Source organism: Salvelinus sp. IW2-2015, linkage group LG9, assembly GCF_002910315.2.
Source record: "Salvelinus sp. IW2-2015 linkage group LG9, ASM291031v2, whole genome shotgun sequence".
NCBI classification, from domain to species: Eukaryota; Metazoa; Chordata; class Actinopteri; order Salmoniformes; family Salmonidae; genus Salvelinus; species Salvelinus sp. IW2-2015.
Genome location: NC_036849.1, coordinates 19,176,978 through 19,201,133, shown reverse-complemented (window position 1 = coordinate 19,201,133; position 24,156 = coordinate 19,176,978). Strand labels below are relative to the sequence as shown.

At 41.7% G+C, this 24,156-nt stretch overlaps 1 protein-coding gene across 1 annotated transcript; it reads left to right on the top strand.

Annotated features, from left to right (window-relative positions):
• Positions 1-281: 281 nt before the first annotated feature.
• LOC111968763 (acid phosphatase type 7) lies at positions 282-21,882 on the top strand. Its single transcript, XM_023994621.2, has 14 exons — positions 282-387; positions 1,710-1,850; positions 3,276-3,479; positions 3,601-3,783; positions 3,969-3,994; positions 5,084-5,181; positions 12,838-12,900; positions 13,787-13,901; positions 14,122-14,235; positions 14,932-14,998; positions 19,037-19,104; positions 19,200-19,271; positions 20,966-21,103; positions 21,269-21,882. Exons 1-14 carry the CDS (start codon positions 297-299, stop codon positions 21,332-21,334), a joined length of 1,446 nt encoding a protein of 481 aa, XP_023850389.1. The 5' UTR covers positions 282-296; the 3' UTR covers positions 21,335-21,882.
• Positions 21,883-24,156: the final 2,274 nt, after the last annotated feature.

Below are 24,156 nucleotides of genomic sequence, written 5' to 3'. Positions count from 1 at the left end.
CCCACAGTGAGAGAGAAAGTACAGCTGTCTGTATAATAACGGATTGAAGGGCTGACGGCCCGAGTGGGAACCTGAATCACACCACATTGAACATACACATACATTTAAAGCTAAATTATTCCTAGGTTTGTCTGTGGCCCAACATACACTATATAGGGAAAGCAGCAGTGTAATCATTACTCCAAACTGTTGTCTGTTAGACAGGTTCAGTAAACAGGGAGGGAACTACCTGAATCTGTCCAACATAAACACACATTTTCGTTGCAAAACAGAACATTTTGCAACTATTTGAAGTAATGATTACACACAAGCTGGGTAAACTGGTTTTACCCACAATTCCTTGCGGGCACATTGTTGTTATTTTGAATAATGACGTAGCCAGAAAAGGTGAGGGCAACGTTGTCTGTCTAGCTAATGTTTTTTTGCCACGTTTGGTTATTTTGCGCATTTCAATTTATAGGAAGCTACTGTACACCTGCAATTACCACGATACATATCTGTTTTACAGTTATCAGCCAGTAAATCCAGCATTGCAGTTAGCATTTGCTGCTGTCTGCGTTAGCTGTTAACAGCAGCAGCACAGCTGACAAAGAGCTCGGGACAGCAGTAGAATGTAGAAGGATAGCTACAGATGATGAGCACATATAACGTGGCTTGTACTAACACTTCCTCGAACTAACCTACTGTACTAGTTAGCTACCTTGCTAATGCTGCAATCACCTAACGTTACCTGTCAGTGTTGATGTACTTTCTAAGAAGTCATATATTCTGATCTAATGAGGCTGGTTTTGCTATCCTTTTCAGCTTGGTTTCTTAACCCAAACGAAACCCCGGTTCCTTTCCTGAACTGTGACCAGAGACTTTGTTGGGGATTCATTAATAACCTCGTCCCCAGGCTCAAATTGCCGAAATTGCTGGTGGACGTTATTGGGATTTATAAATGCGCTAAATGTACAATAGGCATACTGGATTATTGTTGTCGAACCCCTAGTGTTCAACGTGCTTAGTGCATTCGATTTCAAAATATACATCTTAATTGCTTTAAGTACAGAATTAATAATCTATTTTCGATAACTTTTAGGTTTATCTTGTTCTCATAGTAGATTGGGTCTTTCACTGCTTCACTCTAAAATACTATTTTAAAAGAGAATCATAGTTCACGTTTTTAATAACATATTAAGGCTTGTATAATTTTATGGAGGAGGCAATCAAAGTGATACAGTTCTCATCAGTTAGAAAGCCAATGCAAGAATAGATTAACTCAAAGTGAATGACTTGTCCTTTAAATGAGCACACATCAACAATCACAAACAACTTTATTGACTCATCATGCTTTGCCACACTGCATTTGCTGACTTCACAGGTTTGGCTGCTGTTTCATCAGTTTGGTCAACTGATTCTGATTTCCTCATCAGAGACACACTGACTGACTGGCTGACTGTGCAGTACACTAGCACAACTGTAGAAGAACATTTACCTGGCACAGTTTTCTGTAGCCTAATTGAGACAATTTGTATCCTGAAAGGCTGGGTTTCATTTAAGGGAAGCAGAGTCTATTGAGTTTAACTAGCCTACATGTTTTTTATGATATCATGTGACATTGTATGAGAGGGCAACAAAAGTCATGGGACTGCAGACACAGCAGTATATTAGTATACTACCGGTATCCACTTCCTACTGTGTGAATTGCACCTCTCCTTTCCCTTCAGGACTGTGCAGAAGTAGACCAGACAGAGCAAAGATGTCTGTTGTTGGTGCTATGTTCGTTGCGTTGAGCTTGGCACCCCTGCTAGTGCTTAGTGTTCCTCCCATTGGGACACAGCCTGAGCAGGTGCACATTTCCTATGCAGGTAGGTCTTTGATCTGTTTCCATTCATCTTTAATATAAAAATCTCTATATATGTCCAGGCTTTAACCTGGGGGGCGGTGTTTGAATGTGGTACGTAGTCACGCGAGCAACTGCGGCCCCTCATGATGAATTCAGATTTGTTTGTGTCCCCCACACAAAGTTGCTAATTCCTGGTCTAAAGGCTTGATTCTGTCGACATACTCGAGTCATGGTTCTCTCAGATCAAATGATCAAGAGAGCGGAGAGTGAAGGGCAGTGCCTGTTGCGCACCGCACATCACCCACCTTGAATCTGAGCAGGAGCTATTTAACCATAAACTTAATTGTTTAAAACCTGGACATTTTATGCCATTTTATGAAACATGTCTTACCTTGTTTCAAAGTAGCCTAGCCTAACCAAAATATGACCATAGAAATGTTGAGGAAATTATTTTATAAACACTTAATATGCCATTGAAACCAGCATTTTTCTCAAGTTCTGTTGGTTTTCAAATCAACTTTATGTTATTGTCCAGCAGCCAAAGGCATAATCCTAGTGATGTTAGTAACCCTGCCTGGTTGATGCATCTTTAGATCTCCCCTCTTTCTTAATTTTGTACTGATATTTTAATCTATGTCACATGAAAGCGCTCGTGCGCGAGGTACACTTCTGAGAACAGTGTTTTCCCACTAACTGCATTTTGGAACATTCGCACGTAACTTAAAGCCATGTGCGCATTGTTGAGCTTATAATATGAAGAAATAAAACTTTATCAACATTTTAAGCTAAACGGTCTAATCTGTTGCATCAGCCTCATTACTTAAAAATAAATAAAACATGTAATCTGCTGTGGTTGTATGAATTTTGCATCTGTCGTCCCAGAACTGTCCCAGAGTCTGTTTTGAACTGCAGACATATCTTTGATCATCCCAGGGACAACAGGACACCCTTAATTTCGAGCCCTGGCGATTATTTTATAAAGTTATAAAAACTATTTGGTTGTAATTGTAATGTTGCAATATTTTATAGGATACCAAGGGTGGCCAACCATCCCCCAAGAGAGCCTTAAAGGGGCAGTGTTGTATTTTGAGGTTTGAATACTCAAAGAAGCCAATAGGCAGAGTGTAGCCTTCATTTTTATCTGATTCTCTATGGTAAAAAAGATAGTAATTCATTTTATTTTCTAAAGTGGTTCCTTGCATCATACAATGATGTAAAAAGGGTGTTAGACTTTTTTTGGGGGGGGGGACAAGTGACTTGAGCTTTTGAACAAGTGGTAAAAAAATGTAATGTCAAGCCCTGTGAGCTATTGAACAATCAGCCATTTGAGCGAGTTTCTCCCAGCTTAAGTAAGTGGTTCAGTAAGTATCCAGGGCAGTAACTCTCTCCAGGTGGGCAAGGTGAGCAGCCTGATCTGGCTGGATAACTATGGGGCTTTTCTCCCCAGGGTTCCCTGGCTCTATGGAGATCACCTGGACCACATTCAATGAGACGGAGGAGAGCACCGTAGAGTACGGCCTGTGGGGCGGGCGGCTGTTTGAGCTGACAGCCAAGGGCAAAGCTACTCTGTTTGTGGATGGAGGATCAGAGGGGAGGAAGATGTACATGCACAGGGTCACTCTCACTGATCTGAGAACTGCCTCTGCTTATGGTAGGTTTCCATGTTAATAGAACTAGCATGATATATTTAGGCTATGTCTGTTGCCTGTCACATTCGGTCTATGGTCTGTCATCATCATAGTATTTATAGGGGAGTGATTTCTTCCCTGCAGTGTACCACTGTGGCAGTGAGGCTGGCTGGAGTGATGTGTTCTCCTTTACTGCTCTGAATGAGAGCACTAGCTGGAGTCCCAAGTTTGCCATCTATGGGGACATGGGCAATGAGAACCCTCAGTCTCTGGCCAGACTGCAAAAGGAGACCCAGGTCGGGATGTATGATGTCATCCTACACGTTGGTAAGTGGTTAAACTCCCAACTGATTGTCTTAAGTGAATAACCTTATCAATATTGACAATTGTTGATCCTAACTACATAATAACTTGAATCACAGTGGTTTAACATTGTGTTTTACTTTGGGTGTAACATGGAGTGCACTTTGGAGAGGTGATGCATGACCAATATGTGGTTTTGTGTTTTCTAGGGGACTTTGCATATGACATGCATGAGGTAAAATATCTACATATTTTTGTTTCCTGCACATACACACGTTACAACGTCCATCACGGGTCAGCTGGTAGAATGATACACATACCATTTATCTTAAGGACTTTTTCATGAGATTTTCATGAAGTTAAACTATGGGCATAAGGGGGCACACTCAAAGTTAATGGTACCCTCAGGGTAAGATATGAAAGTGGATAATGTCAGCATGAGGCTAGACCTCTTAAGCCCATCTGGGTGTCTGGCTAGATCCATGATGACAGATGAGATAGAGCTACTCTAACCCTGCTCAGTCATATCCCTAGCGTCCCATTACTATTCATCAGCAGATCATGCCTGGGCCATGGTTAAGACACGCTGCTGTAATGAGCTGCATAGCTGTGAAATGCCTTAATCCTGTGCTGAAAGACTGGAATTAGGGGCATAACACTGAAGTAACCCATGAAGTACAACAGCAGGGCTCTATTCAGCTGAGACAACTAGCTAATGTAGACAGAGGCCATGTTTCCCCAAACCTAACTGGCCAGTCTCACAGTGCCCTTCATAAATACTATGACATCTATTAATCACTAATGGCATACATCAGCTGCTGCCGTTTCCCTAAAATGAAATAGCAATGTTGGTTATGTTGTTCCTTTCATACTTTTCTCAAATATGGAGAAAAATGCTGGACATTATGAGCAGACAACCATAAAAATTAATCGCCGCAATTCATGCTGAGTTTGAGCTGGAATGTCTAACTCTGTTTTGCGGCTTCCTTGATATTATAAATAGAAATTCTTTCTGAAAGCTCATTAAGGGCAATGGCAACTGAAAACCAGAAGATTACCATGCCATCCACCACAGTGTGTTCATAAGCTCAATTGCCACCATTAGAATAGTTGTGAAATCAATGGTTCTAGTTTCATTGGGGTTTTGTTTGGTATGCAAATGGCACATTCCTGAAGCTGTCTGGAAAATTGATTTACAGTACTTTGGCTTTAGATCGTTTAATGTGCTTTTTACTTTTATCCTGTCAGCCTTATTATATCAGGTTTAATTACCACTGAAACTGTGTGTTATGCTGTGGTAAATGACTAAATCTAATTGTTTCAGGACAACGGCAGGATTGGAGATGAGTTCATGCGTCAGATCCAGTCCATAGCTGCCTACGTGCCCTATATGACCTGTCCTGGGAACCACGAGGCTGAATAGTGAGTAGGACCTTATCATGACCCCCTTTACTTATTTACTCCTCTCTCTCTCTCTCTCTCTTGCTCTCTGCCTGTCTGTCATGAGTAGAACCTTATGACCCCCTTTAATTATTTACTTCTCTCTGTTTCTCTCTCTTTCACACCCACGCACATGCACACACACACATGCACCAGTCATTTAGTTTAAACTGATGATTAAAACTGACAGTGTTATGAACAGTTTCTAATCTTCATTAACAGTGAGTCAACATGATAGCAGTCGGCTTATTTTCTGCTCACCATTAGCCAATGTTTTCTGCTCCTGGTACATATTTTGGTGCATTCTGTACAGGTCACATCTAATCAATGCTATTATTAAAGGGTTTGGGAAAAATACTCGCTACATGCTGTATTTCTTATTGGTGAGACAGACTGCCAGTCCTCCCCAGACTTGATATCCATAATGTGCTACTGTACTGTACTGTGAGGCAAGGGTAGAAGCTCAGAAAAACAACTTTTTGGTCAGAGTGGAGCAACCACAGCTTTTCCACTATAGAAAACACTTTGGTCCGAGTGGAGCAACCACAGCTTTTCCACTATAGAAAACACTTTGGTCAACTCCGCTGTGCCATTGGAACAGATGGGAACTATTTCAGCTTCTAAGGTCTGGAGGTGTTTCAAGAACCACCGATAACTAAACAAGTAAACCTTGTCCAAAATAAACACTGACTGAGACATCAGTTTCCTATCTTGCATCTAGGTCAACAGAAACTACTGACAGAAACTCACTGAAATGTTGTTTTTGTTTATTTACTACACAATGACTCTCAGACAAAGTCTACTGGTCTGTAATGTTGTTTCTGTGCAGTTCCGAAAAAACAGGCTACTGTATATTATTGACCAAGTTTAGTTTAAATACTCCACTATCATCATGCTCAGTACAACCCTGTCCTTGATGGACAACCTTGATGCCCCCTGGTTATAGGGGTGAATACCAGAGCTTTAGTAGTGGGGATCTTGGTCTAGGCTATCAGCTCAGTGAGGGCTGCATAAAAAGGGCAGGGATTTACAGGCTCAGCCATTTAGTGTCATATCCTGTAACGTGTGTGCATGTCTGTTTCAAATACAATTGTAGTTGTCACGTGCTTCGTAAACAACAGGTGTAGACTAACAGTGAAATGCTTACTCACAGGTCCTTTTCCGACAATGCAGAGATAAAGATAATACAGTACCAGTCAAAAGTTTGGACACACCTACTCATTACAGGGTTTTTCTTCATTGTAGAATAATAGTGAAGACATCAAAACTATGAAATAACACATGGAATCATGTAGTAACCAAAAGTGTTAAACAAATATAAATATATTTCATATTTGAAATTCTTCAAAGTAGCCACCCTTTGCCTTGATGAGAGCTTTGCACACTCTTGGCATTCTCTCAACCAGCTTCAGGAGGTAGTCACCTGGAATGCATTTCAATTAACAGGTGTGCCTTGTTAAATAGTGGAATTTCTTTCCTTAAAGAGTTTGAGTCAATCAGTTGTGTTGTGACAAGATAGGGGTGGTATACAGAATATAGCCCTATTTGGTAAAATGCCAAGTTCATATTAGTGCAAGAACAGCTAAAATAAGCAAAGATAAATGACTGTTCATCATTACTTGAAGACATGAAGGTCAGTCAATTTGGAAAATTGAAAGTTTCTTCAGGTGCAGTCGCAAAAACCATCAAGTGCTATGATAAAACTGGCTCTCATGAGGACCGCCACAGGAAAGGAAGACCCAGAGTTACCTCTGCTGCAGAGGATAAGTTCATTAGAGTTACCAGTGCAAATAAATGCTTCACAGAGTTCATGTAACAGACACATCTCAACATCAATTGTTCAGAGGAGACTGCGTGAATCAGGCCTTTATGGTCGAATTGCTGCAAAGAAACCACTACTAAAGGACACCAATAATAAGAAGAGACTTGCTTAGGCCAAGAAGCACGAGCAATGGACATTAGACCGCTGGATATCTGTCCTTTGGTCTGATGAGTTCAAATTTGAGATTTTTGGTTCCAACCGCTGTGTTTTTGTGAGACGCAGAGTAGGTGAACGGATGATCTCCGCATGTGTGGTTCAAACCGTGAAGCATGGAGGAGGAGGTGTGATGGTATGGGGGTGCTTTTCTGGTGACACTGTAGTTTATTTAGAATTCTAGGCACACTTAACCAGCATGGCTACCACAGCATTCTGCAGCCATATGCCATCCCATCTGGTTTGCGCTTAGTGGGACTATCATTTGTTTTTCAACAGGACAATGGCCCAACACACCTCCAGGCTTTGTAAGGGCTATTTGGCCAAGAATAAGAGTGATGGAGTGCTGCATCAGATGACCTGGCCTCCACAATCACCTGACCTCAACCCAATTGAGATGGTTTGGGATAAGTTGGACCGCAGAGTGAAGGAAAAGCAGCCAACAAGTGCTCAGCATATATGGGAACTCCTTCAAGACTGTTGGGAAAGCATTACAGGTGAAGCTGGTTGAGAGAATGCCAAGACTGTGCGAAGCTGTCATCAAGGCAAAGGGTGGCTACTTTGAAGAACTGCTAACAGTAGCCTGTTTTTCTTGGCCTTGTCACCTGACATCAGAACCTGATATCAAAAAGCACTACCCTCCAACCTTGGATAACATAGCCTAAAGCCTACTGTCCCCCTCAATCAGATAACACTGTTTTGTTCAGTGGTGCTTGTCAGAACCAATCAAATGATTTATTACTTAAATATTGAAAGTGCGTGGGCTACGGAGAGAAACAAAATGGTGCAGTTTCAGGCCATGTTGCGGAAAGTGATGCGGGCGCTAGCGATGGGGGTGTGTGCTAGTGGGTTTGGACAGTGTGTGATGTAGATGATGTTCGTATGATGTTGTCGTTTGTATGTGTATGTTTTCTATTGTTTAGATAAAAAGTATATAATATTTAAGAACCAACATTTTCAGCAGTTGCCTCTGCTTTTTTATTTATATTTTCTTACCCCAGTAAAAGCAGCGGTGAAAGTAGATGTAATTTATTCCCTGTACGGGATCTACTAAGCACGTGCACACACTTTTTTTTTTACATTACATATAGAATCTCTGTGGGCCTAGTAGTAAAGATTTGTCATTTAACTTAACAAAAATGTATTACCTTTTTAATGTGGCATAAACACAACCATTCAGGTTGTTTTCATCTGATTGTCAAATAATCAAAGGCTCATGTAGGATACCTGCGCACGTTCTCACACTCACAAATTAATTCCAGCTATTTGCACCTGCCATTTGATGAATGTAAAGCAAATTTCAGTGATTATCATTATGCCTACATTTTTTGACTGAATTGATGAGTCTACTGCTGTCTGCGTGCGTCAGTCTCGGCCATTCATCTCTGCCTTGGAAAAATGTCAGTGTTCTCCTGGAGCCACACAGCATTGTAGGGTTTACTGTATACCACCCGTTTTCAAGGGATTTCACTCATTTTTCATGCAGCTGACATCAAGATAAATAATGTTTTAAAAGCCTACAGTTTTCTTTACATTTTAGTTATTGTAATAGGCCCATATTTTATCGGTACACCGTACCCTCAATATTTATTTTGCCAGGACTCGGTACGGGACCGCACTGGTTTACTTTCACCCCTGATAAAAGCAAGTGAGCCGGGCTGACCACGAGTCCTCAGCATTCCAGCTGCATGAGGCCAGCATGTCCACATGAGATGCTAAGGCCCCAGTCAAGAGCGCCTTTGTTCCCCCGCACAATCTATAGTTCAATGGCCCATCTGAGGCAATAGGAAGTGACTGTTGCCATTTCAAACAATGAGCCATGACGTGAATTGATTTTCAGACAGCAGTTGTTCCTTTAAGGTTTCAAAAAGCCAGGATTAGGTTGACATCTTGTAGCTCAGACTCATCAGTGAAATGAAAAGGCTGATCTGATTTGTTAGTATGTGTGGTTTCTAAACAGTTTACTTGCAGGGGAAAGTCCTGTTGATTAGGATTATGAATCAGTCCATCCACATTGCATTTGACAAGGTTTAAGCTGGAACATTTCCCTTCAAATTTGTATCTTGATATTATTTTAGGGGAAAATAAATCACACAAGGGAAACAGCCTTTCTAGTTACAAACTATGACTGATTGTATTTGTCACATGCGCCGAATACAACAGGTGTAGGTAGACCTTACAGTGAAGTGCTTACTTAACTGCATTGTTGGTTAAGGGCATGTAAGAAAATCCCTAAAAAAGTAAGAGATAAGAATAACAAATAATTAAGGAGCAGCAGTAAATAACAATAGCGTGGCTATATACAGGGGGTACCAGTACAGAGTCAATGTGCGCGGGGGCACCGGTGTCGAGCTAATTGAGGTAATTATGTACATGTAGGTAGAGCTATTAAAGTGACTGCATAGATAATAACAGAGTAGCAGCAGCGTTGAAGAGGGTGGGGGCAATGCGGGGACACAATGTAAATTAATGACACAAATAAGCATTTTCAATTGAGCTGATCAAATTTTCCACTGTGTAGAGGAGAAAAAAATAAACACTTCTAAGCGACTGTTTTAGGAAGTTGTAATAATTCCCCTTTAGACGTGCACATATATCATTCAGTATACCAAAACAAGTCCATATATTACAGGACCAAATAGAAGTGCTTTTATTACCCCTGTTCTATTTCCATTGTCCAGGGTCTCCTAAAATGTATATTGTTTTATGTATGAGGTAAGAGGTGTCCGCCCATAAGGAGACCTTGCGTCTCGTGTCCATCCAACAAACAGTCAGCTGCTTCCCTGCCTAGCCACCACAAGATGGGGGAATTAACCCATGACTGTGCTCCAGACTAAGTGGCTTTGACTCAGACGTGCTGCTGCTCACAGCGTCTCCCAGTTCTGCATACTGCTGGACATACTGTGGCTTCCTTTCTCAACGACCCAGAATTGTTTGTGATTAAGTAACATACAGCATTAAAAGGATTATGTCAGAATCTCTGTTGCAAATCGTGGACTGGTCAATTGTAACAGACCGTTCAGTTATTGAGTTATTATCGTAGCTTTGAATTTGACCATGTAATCTTGACCCCAAGGTCAACTTATCCCATTAACTAGAGATTCTCTATGATCCTGATCTTTCCTTTTAATCTCTGACCAGAACTGTCTCTGGTTACCTAACTTTGCATTAGCCCTGTCATCTGACCTCCAGCAACCATACTCAGTCAGGTGGGCCGCTCTGTCCCTCTCTTACATTTACATTTTAGTCATTTAGCAGACGCTCTTATCCAGAGCGACTTACAGTAGAGTGCATACATTTTATTACATTTTTTTTTTTACATACTGAGACAAGGATATCCCTACCGGCCAAACCCTCCCTACCGGCCAAACCCTCCCTAACCCGGACGACGCTATGCCAATTGTGCGTCGCCCCACGGATCTCCCGGTTGCGGCCGGCTGCGACAGAGCCTGGGCGCGAACCCAGCCCAGYCTGGGCGCGAACCCAGAGACTCTGGTGGCGCAGCTAGCACTGCGATGCAGTGCCCTAGACCACTGGGCCACCCGGGAGACGTACATAAGCCAGGAGAGCTATCAGACTCCCCCATCACTTCACCACATACCTTACTGGGTCGTTCCACCAATTCGGTGCCTTTTGAGAAGTATAAGTTGGTTTAAAAAAAACTTTGGATTTCACCTAATTTTAACATCCTGTCATAAAGAACATATATTCAACTTAATAAAAAACATGTTTTCCCATCTCAAGAGGTTAAATAAAAAAAGGACTATAGTAAGTGCCTATTAAGTGACAAATAAAGTAACATGGTTGACCGTAACAGGGTTGACGACTTCATCTTAAATCAGCCATAAATCCCCATGTGTGCAACCGGGATGGGCATTTTAATGCAAGTTTCACAAAAAAATGTTTTATTGTTAAAACATTTCTAGTCTGTCTATGGGTAACAGGGTTAATGTGTTATGCTTGACCCACTCAGTTTTCCACCACAAAACACCAGTAAATTGCCAAAAAAGTAATATGCTTTTACACTATGATTTGACTACATGTTCAATGTTTATTTTTATTCAAACGAGAGTTCACGTGACAGGGTTGACCTTAAAATGAGGGACAGATGTAAATGAATCACTAATCACAAGAAATAAATAATCATCTTCAGAAATGACTTAGTCAAAGCAACAAAGTAGCAAGGGCTTTACAATGATAAAAAATAGGGAGAAATGCTGGGGTTAAGTGGGTTAAAATCTTCCTAGAAGTTACAGTGTTGACAGAGGGAAATAAAAAACACTTTTGCAAGTCTTTATTCATAAAAAAAAAAATCTAATTTATTTTATTCCCCATGCAGTCTATATTAAAGGGCACTTTATTTAATATACTTTAACAGGCTTTTAAAATGAAATATTGGTGCACAATTTCTACTTAAAATATCAAAGGGATGCAAAAGACAGTAATTTTGTGGAATGACCCTACTGCTTTCACTGGATGGAAGATTGGCTCCCAGTTTTATTGGTGAAATTAAAATCTGTAAACCCCTGAAGACAGCTAGCTCTTGGCTTGGCCTGCCGTCGTTAGTGACCGTCTTCCTAGAAAGGCTTTTCCTTTTTGCATGCCGCTTGTTAACACAGGTTTGGCCAATTGACATATTTAGGAAATGGCACGTGTTTGGGTGGGTGGATAGCACGCCTGCGACTGGTGCTCTCCAAGGCACAAGTCTCGGTTTGGGTCTCATTAGGGGAACCGGTTTGGTCTGTGTGTGTCCCAATCTGGTGGTTCTGGCACTATAATATTGATAAATGACCAGCGGTAGAGGTGGTGGCGTTGTAGGAAATACCGTCTGGTCGTATCCTATCCTGTCTGTAGCAGTGGACTAGTGTAATAAATGGCTGTATTCCATGCAGGTTTAAAGCAGATGCTTTACTTCTGTAGTCAAAGTTGGCTAGATAGGTCATCTCCATGAGGAATGTGACTCAAAGCTATTGTGAGTATGGGATTGGTGGGTGGGAGAGGTAACGACCACGATTGGCTAGCATCTACAAAAAATGTCAGTGTCATTGTGTAATGAATCTTTCTGTAGTATGTATTCTGAATAGCTGTCTAAGATTAGCCTTGTTTATGTCACAAAGTGCAAATGAACAGGTTCTAAGATCTGGGTTGAGCAGGTGGTGTGAAAGACCAGACAATAGGGTTGTTTGATTCCAGTTTAACTTTGTCAATGCATGGTTTTACAAAAATACACTTTAGGTTTCCAATATACATCAAGTTCAATTTATTTCAGTTCCGATTCAAGTCATTTAGCCAAATAAATTATCCACTTTTTGTTCAAACCAATGCAAAGTAATAATTTCAGTCAATTACACAAACCTAATAAACAGAAAGTGACTCAGTCCCAAGGCAGGTGTCCAGGTTTCTTCAAGTTCCTGTGGGCGGCTGCCTGGAAGCAAAATAAGAGTTTTTTAAAGGGAAAATAATCAACCAATGCCAATGCCAGCTTGGTGAAAATTAAAACCAATTTGTCACACCTGTGACATTTACGAGTACTGACAAGGGAACCACATGATGATAGAACTAATGTTTCTGGCACTAAATATCTCACCTGAGGTATTTAAGGCACCTAGATGGAACACTACAGTCCATGCATCTCATTAGCCGAACCCGTTCTGTTTTCACAGCAACTTCTCCAACTACAGGAACCGCTTCAGCATGCCAGGACAGACTGAGAGTCTATGGTACAGGTAAGGGAGCATCTACCACACACACATTTACCCTCTACTGTATAGAAGTGGTCATTGATGAAAGTAAACTCACCCCCAAATGATTTGGCCGAAGAGAGGGGAGCTCTAACTAGCATCCCCTTTGGAACACTTTGGTTCAGTCTGAGTGAAAGGGCCGACTGCACAAAGGAGCCATACATCCGATCTGTGGCAGGCTCATAACACACAGGCCATTCTGAGGCAGTAAGATAACACCTCCTAGACCACAGACCTGCCCCTCACTCCCCTGGCTCAGGCTAAAGAAGGGATGAGGCCCCTTCTTTCCAGCACCTGCACAGCACGCAGGACTGGGGTGATGCCTGAGGAGATGGACATGAGGGACACAAATGTTGCTAAGGATCCGCAAAGACTATGGCTACGCCGACCCGCAAGCCACTGCGGCCCCCCTTGATGAGCTCAGATTCTTTGTCCCCCACCCCGATTAAAGTTGCCCATCCCTGCACTAAATCTTGTCCAATTTAGCTGTGAGCTAGCCACATACAGAATGGCTCTCTCCTGGTCCCCCACTCTGCCAGCTAACGTGCAATCATAGGGCTCTCACGGTCACTACCCACATCCCTTCCATTGGAAAAAAAGATAGCTAGTAATGTTTGAGAGATTGTACCGTAAAATAGCAGTGATGACACAGCACTATTTTCTTTGTTTGTGCAATGTATCAAAAGTTAATATGCATGCCATGTAGCCTATTACATAATGCAAGTTAGTTAAATTTGCATCTTTCACATGCTCCTTTGCAAATGTTCCTTTGGGGAAAATCTTTCACTATAGACTAAGTATGTGTCCGTATCAGTAGTTTGTTTACTTTGGATGGTCAAGGCTTTTGATTGTTTGTATGCTCTGTCCACAGCTGGAATGTAGGATCAGCCCATATCATTTCTCTCTCCACTGAGATTTACTTCTTTCTTGATTATGGTGTGGACCTCATCTTCAAGCAGTACGAGTGGCTTAAAAATGACCTTGAGGTAAGGTACTTCATTTACAGTGCCAGTATTAGTGAAGCCATTTGTCGCATCTCTGGACAACTGAACCTGGCAGTGACAGTAATGCCCTTTTTAGTAGTATTTCTTGAGTAATAAACTTTGGTGTCCTAAACAGTACAAACACACACATGTGCGCCCACACACACGTGCATGTGCACACACACAGCGATGTGACTCATTCTCTTGTCTGATCCTCTCTCAGGAGGCCAACAAGCCAGAGAACCGAGCAGAGCGCCCCTGGATCATCACTATGGGACACAGACCCATGTACTGCTCTAACAACGACAAAGACGACTGCACCCAGTTTGAGAGCTATGTATGTACGGCACAAAACACCTCACTGATTAGAGAGAGAGGGGGGTCAATTACATGGATGGATGATTATACCCTCTGTATTAGTTGTGAAATTGAATGGTATTCTTGGATGTAAGAATTAATTGACAATTTGCTTTCAGCAAGTGAACTTCCACAGCAACTAGTGTTAATATGTACAGGGGTTTTAGAGTCTCTGACCAAATCTGAGCAACTGGCCAAACATCCTCTGTACTGATCATAAGTGAAGTTTTACAAGCAGAAGTAACTCCCTGCTCCCCCTCAGTGCAACTATTTACTCATTACATGTTGATTGCTGTTATTTTCTGACCAAGTAGGCTCTATCACTCTGTTAATACGCTTTATAACACTTGGCCCTGATTTACTTGACATAGCATTGATAGATGTGTGAAGAACAGCTAGGCTGTGTCCCAGAGAACTATTCTATGTTAAATACAAGCATTTACAGGATTTGTTTTCTGCTCCGTTGCTGGAGACATGAATTGCCGTGTCTGACTAAAACTGTCAACGTCTGAGGCATCTGGCTAGTCCACATTAGCCCTGAAGCACAGTTTCCATTCAGACCTGTTCAGAACTTGGCATGGGTAAGGAGTGACAGCCTGGCATGGACATGAGGGTGATATCCGATGACGTTTCTGATCCTAATCCCAGCATGCTCTGTGTCTCTGCTCTGTTTCAGGTCCGCCTCGGACGGAATGACACAAAACCGCCAGCGCCAGGTCTGGAGGATCTATTGTATCTATACGGTATGGTCTCCATTTTACACAACAGAACTGTGCTCTAATAGTTGTTACCATCACAAATCTGTCCTCTCAGACAGACTAACGTCCCAGCACTCGGCTTGAACAGAGTAATCCAAAAACGTTTCCTTTATTACAACAGCAGACCATTATCCAAATGTTTTTCAATGTTACATTTCTCTCGCTTGTTGGTTGTGTTTCTTGAGTGGAACTCTTATACTTAGTGCTCTTTGAATAGCAAACGTGAGTAAATAGGTAAAACATGTGAGGTATGTTCTATGGGGTTCATTAATTAAAATGGTCATAATGCACCTTTTCATGGCTATATTGTATAATACAATGAAAAGGCCTGAGGATCCCGCAGTTGCTCCTAGTCCTTTGTGTTGCTGTCCATAGTCTTTGTAGATAGGCTTGGGTGGTATCCAGATTTTCATACCATTTCTGTACCAAAAACGTGTTAAACAAATCAAAATGTATTTGAGATTCTTGAAAGTAGCCACCCTTTGCCTTGATGACAGCTTCCCACACTCTTGGTATTCTCTCAACTAGCTTCATGAGGGAGTCACCTGGAATGCATTTAAATGAACAGGTGTGCATGGTTAAAAGTTCATTTGTGGAATTTCTTTGAGCCAATCAGTTGTATTGTGACAAGGTAGGGTTGGTATACAGAAGATAGCCCTATTTGGTAAAAGATACATTTGCTCAAATAAGCAAAGAGAAATGACAGTCCATCATTACTTTAAAACACGGTCAGTCAATCCGGACAATTTCAAGAACTTTGAAAGTTTCTTCAAGTACAGTCGCAAAAACCATCAATCTATGATAAAACTGGCTCTCATGACGACCGCCACAGGAGAGGAAGACCCAGAGTTTCCTCTGCTGCAGAGATAAGTTCATTAGTTAGCTGCACCTCAACTTGCAGCCCAAATAAATGCTTCACAGAGTTCAAGTAAGAAACATCTCGACATCAACTGTTCAGTGACTCAAGCCTTCATGTTTGAATTGCTGCAAAGAAACCACTACTAAAGGACACCAATAAGAAGTGACTTGCTTGGGCAAAGAAACACAAGCAATGGAGATTAGACTGGTGGAAATCTGTCCTTTGGAGGTGTATTGGTGTGGGGATGCTTTGCTGGTGACATTGTTTGTGATTTTAAATAGCATTCAAGGCACACTTAACCAGCATGGCTAGCACAGCGATACGCCATCCCATCTGGTTGGCGCTTAATGGGACTATCATTTGTTTTTAAACCAGACAATGACCCAACACGCCTCCAGGTTGTGTAATGGCTATTTGACCAAGGAGAGATGGAGTGTGCATCAGATGACCTGGCCTCCACAATCACCCAACCTCAACCCAATTTAGATGGTTTGGTATGAGTTGGACCGCAGAGTGAAGGAAAAGCAGCCAAAAAGTGCTCACCTTCAAGACTGTTGGAAAAGCATTCCAGGTGAAGCTGGTTGAGAGAATGCCAGGAGTGTGCAAAGCTGTCATCAGGGCAAAGGGTGGCTACTTTGAAGAATCTCAAATATAAAATATATTTTGATTTAACACTTTAGTTAACTACATGATTCCATATGTGTTATTTCATAGTAGAACAATAGTAAAGTCATCAAAACTATGTAGAAAATAGTAAAACTAAAGAAACCCTTGAATGAGTAGGTGTATCCAAACATTTGACTGGTACTGTGTGTGTATTATTGGATAAGTATTCAACCCTGTGAGTCAATGCATGTTAGAATCACCGTTGGCAGTGATTGCTGCTGTGAGTCTTTCTGGGCAAGTATCTAAGAGTTTTCCATACCTGGATTGTTCTACATGTGCTTTTTTTTGCTTCATGCTCAAATTGGTTGTTGAAAAAATGGCGCCGGAAGAAATGGCAGCAGTTTTACGGGCGCCCAACCAACACCATAGTACCCTCAAAACTCATCACTAAGCTAAGGATCCTGGGACTGAACACCTCTCTCTGCAACTGGATCCTGGACTTCCTGACGGGCAGCCACCAGGTGGTGAGGTTAGGTAGCAACACATCTGCCACGCTGATCCTCAACACTGGAGCCCCTCAGGGGTGCATGCTCCGTCCCCTCCTATAATCCCTGTTCACCCACGATTGCATGGCCAGGCACGACTCCAACACCATCATTAATTTTGCAGACGACACAACAGTGGTAGGCCTGATCACCGACAACGACGAGACAGCCTATAGGAAGGAGGTCAGAGACCTGGCCAGGTGGTGCCAGAATAACAACCTATCCCTCAACGTATACAAGACTAAGGAGATGATTGTGGACTACAGGAAAAGGAGGATCGAGCACGCCCCCATTATCATCGACGGGACTGTAGTGGAGCAAGTTGAGAGCTTCAAGTTCCTCGGTGTCCACATCACCAACAAACTAGAATGGTCCAAACACACCAAGACGGTCGTGAAGAGGGCACGTCAAAGCCTATTCCCCCTCAGGAAACTAAAAAGATTTGGCATGGGTTCTCAGATCCTCAAAAGGTTCTACAGCTGCACCATTGAGAGTATCCTGACTGGTTGTATCACTGCCTGGTATGGCAACTGCTCGGCCTCCGACAGCAAGGCACTACAGAATGTAGTGTGTACGGCCCAGTACATCACTGGGTCTAAGCTGCCTGCCATTCAGAACCTCTACACCAGGCGGTGTCGGAGGAAGGTCCTAAAAATTGTCTAAGACCCCAGCCACCCCAGTCATAGACTGTTCTCTATACTTCCACACGGCAAGCAGTACCGGAGCGCCAAGACTAGGACCAAAAGGTTTCTCAACAGCTTCTACCCCCAAGCCATAAGACTCCTGAACAGGTAATCAAATGGCTACCCAGACTATTTGCATTCTGTGCTGAAAGGTGAATTCATCTCCCCGTGTCTGGTGGAAACCTGGTTCAGTCTACTTTTCTTGTAGGATTTTTGCCTGTCCTTAGCTCTTTTCAGTAAACATTTTTTTTAACCTGGAACAACTCCCCAGTCCTTAACAATTACAAGCATACCCATAACATGATGCAGCCACCACTATGCTTGAACATATAGAGTGGTACTCGGTAATGTATTGGATTTGCCCCAAACATAACAGTTTGTATTCAGGACAAAAAGGGAATTGCTTTGCCACATTTTCTTTAGTGCCTTGTTGTGACCAGGATGCATGTTTTAATAAAATAATTGATTCTATACAGGTTTCCTTTCACTCTGTCAATTATGGTAGTTTTGTGGAGTAACTACAATGTTGATCCATCCTCAGTTTTCTCCTATCACAGCCATTAAAATCTAACTGTTTTAAAGTCACCCTTGACCTCAAGGTGAAATCCCTAAGTGGTTTCCTTCCTCTCCGGCAAATTAATTAGGGAGGACTCCTGTATCTTTGTCGTGACTGGGTGTATTGATGCACCATCCAAAGTATAATTAATTGCTTCACCACGCTCAAAAGTATATTCAATGTCTGTTTTTAAAATGTTTATCCATCTACCAGGTTTCCTTTTTTGCGAGGCATTGGAAAACCTCAATGGTCTTTGTGGCTCAATCTGTGTTTGAAATGTACTGCTTGACTGAGTGACCTTACAGATAATTATATGTATGGGGTACAGAGATGAGGTAGTCATGTTATTGCACACTCTATGCAACTTACTGTATGTGACTTAAGTACATTTTTAATCCTGAATTGATTTAGGCTTGCCATAAAATAAGAAAGAGGTTGAATTATTATTGACTCAAGGCTTTTCATTTGACATTTGTGGACCTTTCTAAAAACGTAATTACACTTTGACATTATACAGACTGTGCACCTGCAATTTGATGAGTGGAAAGAGGCATTGGTTACATAACACCTTAACATAATTCCATTGACATTATGGGATATTGTAATTATTATTTTTTTAATCAGGATGTAACAACAAAATGTGGAATGTCAAGGCTGTGGTATTTGTATTTTTTTCAGTATTGAAAATCATGCTATATGTATATTGCCCAGGCTTATAGTAGGTAAGTACTGTATCAAAATTGTCATATCAACTAATGCGACATCTTCTTCCAGGAGTGGACCTGGAGCTGTGGGCCCATGAACACACATATGAGAGGTTGTGGCCTGTCTATGGCTACAAGGTCAGTTCCCATGTGAATAATCACTACATCACACACTCTCCATGTCATCAGTGTTTTGTCAGACTGAAGAGCCTTTATTAATGTTCCTCTTCCAGGTCTTCAATGGGAGCATCGAACAGCCTTATGTAAACCCCAAAGCCCCAGTACATATCATCACAGGCTCTGCTGTAAGTAGACCACTGCTTTGACCTCTCCCTTTTCAGTCAATGGGTGGTGTGCTGTGGTGTATAAATGCAGTCAACAAAGCAGGACACTCTTGGTCATCCAACCACACATGAGTTGGTTATCCCCATATCAAAGTGGTGTCAGGACCGCACCAGAGCCTCAGTCCTGTTCCAAATGTCAGATGCCTGAGAATGAGCTTTAGGGAGGCATGTGGCTCTCCACAAACAACATGAACCTTTGTTTGAAAACAGGACACTATAGACTATCAAAGGACTGTGAAGTAGCATACAGTGCTTAGTGAAAGTCTACACAGCCTTGCAGTTTTAATATTTTGCTACCTAAAATTTATTTTTTGATTTTTTTCACTGATCTACACAACCTCCACATTTTCCAAGTAAAATACTTTTTCTCAAATAACAAGTCTTAATTGCAAAGGTCTTCACACCCCTTGCTGAGGTACATCTAAATAAGTTTAGGAGAAAATATTTTCATACAAAATCATATTTGTTGAATGAGGTCTATCTGTTTGCAAAAGTAGTGGTTCTCATGATTTTAGTTCTTGTGTCTAAGTTCCCTTGGTTAGTGAATGTCTAACAATTCAACAGCAAAGCCACCAATGAGCATTAAAAGCATGTCTGGGAAACATTTTTAAACAGGAATAGATCAGGGGAGGATAAGAAATTATTCCAATAACTTTTTGGCCTAAATTTAAAACCTTCAGGTTTGGGTTAAAAGGATCGGATCCTTTTTTTTCCCAGTTTTCACCTAAAATGACATACCCAAATCTAACTGCCTGTAGCTCAGGATCTGAAGCAAGGATATACATATTCTTGATACCATTTGAAAATAAATACTTTGGAGTTTGTGGAATTGTGAAATTAATGTAGGAGAATATAACACATTAGATCTGGTAAAAGATAATACAAAGAGAAACAAAACAAGCGTTTTTTTTGTACCATCTTTGAAATGCAAGAGAGGCCATAATGTATTATTCCAGCCCAGGTGCCATTTAGATTTTGGCCACTAGATGGCAGCAGGGTATGTGCAAAGTCTTAGACTCATCCAATGAACCATTGCATATCTGTTCATAATGTTGTATCAAGACTGCTCAAATGTGCCTAATTGGTTTATTAATACATTTTCAAGTTCATAACTGTGCACTCTTCTCAAACAATAGCATAGTATTCTTTCACTAATAGCTACTGTTAATTGGACAGTACAGTTAGATTAACAAGAATTTAAGCTTTCTGCCCATATCAGATATGTCTGTCCTGGGAATTTTTTTGTTACTTACTACCTCATGCTAATCATATTAGCCTATGTTAGCTCACACCGATCCTGTAGAGGCTAAATGCAATATAACATATTAGAGTGAAACCCTCTGTATTTTCAGGTATTGTGGTGGCAGCATCATGTTATGGGTATGCTTGTCACCGGGAGGGACTGGGTTTGTCATGATCAAAATAAAGATGAAAGTAGCAAAGCCCAGGTAAAAAGTTAGAGGAGAACGTTCTAAATACCTAACCCTGCTGGACAATTTGGTTTTACTGTAGAAAATGTTCTTTAGGGGGAAGAACATGTTATGTAATCTCTTCTTTTTTTTTCACTTCAAGTCAGCAAAATCTGAACTGTGCAAGGGGTGTTTAGACTTTCACTTGGCACTGTAGGATGGCTTGTACATATCTGGTCTTTTCAGGGCTGCCGTGAGAATCATGATCCGTTCGTCCCTAATCCGAGGGACTGGAGTGCCTTCCGCAGTACAGATTATGGATACACCCGCATGCAGGTGCACAACACCACCCACCTGTACCTGGAACAGGTCTCCGATGACCAGGTGAGCAGAGAGGGAAGTCCTCAGTTCTATAACTATGAAGTGGATGATCTTCTCCAATCTCTTACTGATATGTAATACACTTCATGGGGAAAAAAACAAGTCTTTGCACTGTTCATTCAGTTTTGTTGGCTCAGTGATAAAGGAGAATGCCTCTTTGTCGTTCAGTATGGTAAGGTGATCGACAGCATCTGGGTGGTGAAGGAAAAACACGGCTTCTCAGCCTGGTTCTGAAGACCCCAAGAACCCCAGCCAATCAAATCAACATCTCTTCTCAGGAAATGCACTTTGAAACCTAATCATGGTGAACTGCACTGTTGACTGCTATCAAACCAATCATAGGAAAATTATTATTTTCCAAATAATGGAAATCTTTGCAAACAGGCCCATCCGTGGAGGACCATTAGGGATTAGACACATGTTTCAGATTGGGAGGAAAAGCGAATCTTCAGATTTCAAACTGTCTGCTCATATTTATGCTGTCTACTGTTGGTTATTCAAGCATCAAGATGAAATCAGTGAATTAGCTGAGCACAGTGGGAGAGGCCCAAACCTGAGGTGACAGTTATTTCATACAGTAGATCACAATCATAACTCTGTACATCTTAGTTTCATTCAAATGGACACAATGTGGTTAGTTTCCCCTGAAAAATGGTTGTAAGGGGCTTACATTTTATAACAGTCTACTCATATTGCTACCTAGATTTGTATGTATCTGTTAAATGTTTAACATAAAAAATGTATATTGTTAGTGAGAAAGGAACAAACAAGCTGTTGTTTAAAGCACCAATAGAAAAATACTGATTCAATGTAAATCGTCTTATTTTACTGTCTTGTTATTAAGAATGGTACTGTAAAACAAGGCATCGGACTTTTAACTATATCAATAAATCCTGTCTTTCCAAGTGTATTTGAGTTTCTCCAGAAGCAGCAGGCACCCGGCAGGCCATCTCAAACAAACAATGGGCTCCTTTAACTCAACCTGCCCTAAGTCCTCACAGGCACACTAAGGGATAGTACCACCAGGCCATATCCTATCTGCTGCACCAAGCACGTTTTCCACTGGCCAAGACCTGGAAATATGTTTAAAAGATCAAGTCTCTCATCATTCCATCAAGATGACTGATCCTTACTTGGCGAGTCTAAAACGCTGCAGCCTCAGTTGACTTGTCCAACACAACAACAGTCAGGAGCTGCATGCTGATTGGGATGGTTACTGGCAGCCCACCAGCCCAACTCAATGTGTGTTTGAGCTAACAGACTCCAGCTGTTAAAATGCAGTACATGACAAAATAGGTACTGTACCGTAACCCGTACATAACCATTCTGCCAAGTGAATAAATACAAATAAAGTCCCTGTAAATTGAAAAGGTTTTACAACTCGTCACCTGGATCAACAGCCAAATGTTTAAAAAAGGAAGCCGTTAACATCACAGTATGGGGCTTTAAAGGTAGCTACACAGGAAGTTGAAGTTACACATTGCACACATGCAGTGGCTGCTGCGCTACTGGTGGTATTCAGTCACTACACGTAGGAGGTTGTTAATTTACTGAGCCCAACAGTAGCTCAGAGTTAGAGGTCGTCTGAGGCCTGGGTCATCGAACAGTACGTGCCCATTTCCTAGCCTAGTGCGCATGCCTCCTGTTAATTGCCAGTTTTACTACCTTACATTATCTGTCTTTGGTTGCAACACTCACTACCGAGTTCCATACTGCCTCTGGAAGCACTGTTTGTCGGGAGCTTCATGAAATGGGCTGATAGGGCCGAGCAGCACACAATCCTAAGATCGCCAAGCGTTGGCTGGAGTGGTGTAAAGCTCGCCGCCATTGGACTCTGGAGCAGTGGAAACGTGTTCTCTGGATTGATGAATCACTCTTCACTATCTGGCAGTTCAATGAACGAATCTGGATTTGGTGGATGCCAGGAGAATGCCTCCTGTCCCAATGCATAAAGTTTGGTGGAGGAGGAATAATGGTCTGGGAATATTTTTCATGGTTCGGGCTAGGCCCCTTAGTTCCAGAGAAGGGAAATCTTAACGTTACAGCATACAATGACATTCTAGATGATTCTGTGCTTCCAACTTTGTGCCAAAAGTTTGGGGAAGGCCCTTTCCTGTTTCAACATGACAATGCCCCCTTGCACAAAGAAAAGTTCATACAGAAATGGTTTGTCAAGATCGCTGTGGAAGAATTTGACTGGCCTGCACAGAACCCCGACCTCAACCCCATCGAACACCTTTGGGACGAATTGGAACACCGACTGCGAGCCAGGCCTAATCGCCCAACGTCAGTGCTTGACCTCACTAATGCTCGTGGCTGAATGGAAGCAAGTCCCCGCTGCAATGTGGAACGCCTTCCCAGAAGAGTGGAGGCTGTTATAACAATAGGGGGTAAAAACTCCATATTAATGAATGTTTGACGAGCAGGTGTCCACATACTTTTGGTCATGTAGCGTATTTCAGTCATAGTAGGTACATTTTAGCTCAATAAAGTAGCTATTAGCTATAAGTCAGTGCTAGTAAGAAAAGAAAAGAAATGTGCATGTTAGTTAACAAAAGGCAAGGACGTTAAAAAAATATATTGGGGGGGGTGCTGTGGGATTATTTAAGATACTCTGAAGATAAAAGGCCCCTATGCCACTGTGTTCCTGTCCTTTGACCCTTTATCCAGTATATTGCGGAGACACTGTTGTGTGTGCTGAGGTGCACAAGGTACAATTTGTCGGGTGGAGGGAGACTGGTTGACTTGCTGTAAATGTATATCTTGAGACATTGTGTTTGTTTACTATGATTGATGACCACCATTTATAATCCTAGAAAGCTCTGATGTTTTCCCTCTCAATCATCTAACTGTAATGTATATTACATGAGAGGACAATACATAGATCTCATTTCAGCAGAGGGGGCTGCTTTGTAAGCACAAAGTTCATGCTGTTAATGAGTATATCACATGGTATTCACGTTTGTCTGTTGACTTCATGTGTTTTTGTGAAAAATGTATCCCTTTCTAGGAAAAAGCTAGCAGGGAGAAAATAACATGTCACTTCAGATCGCATG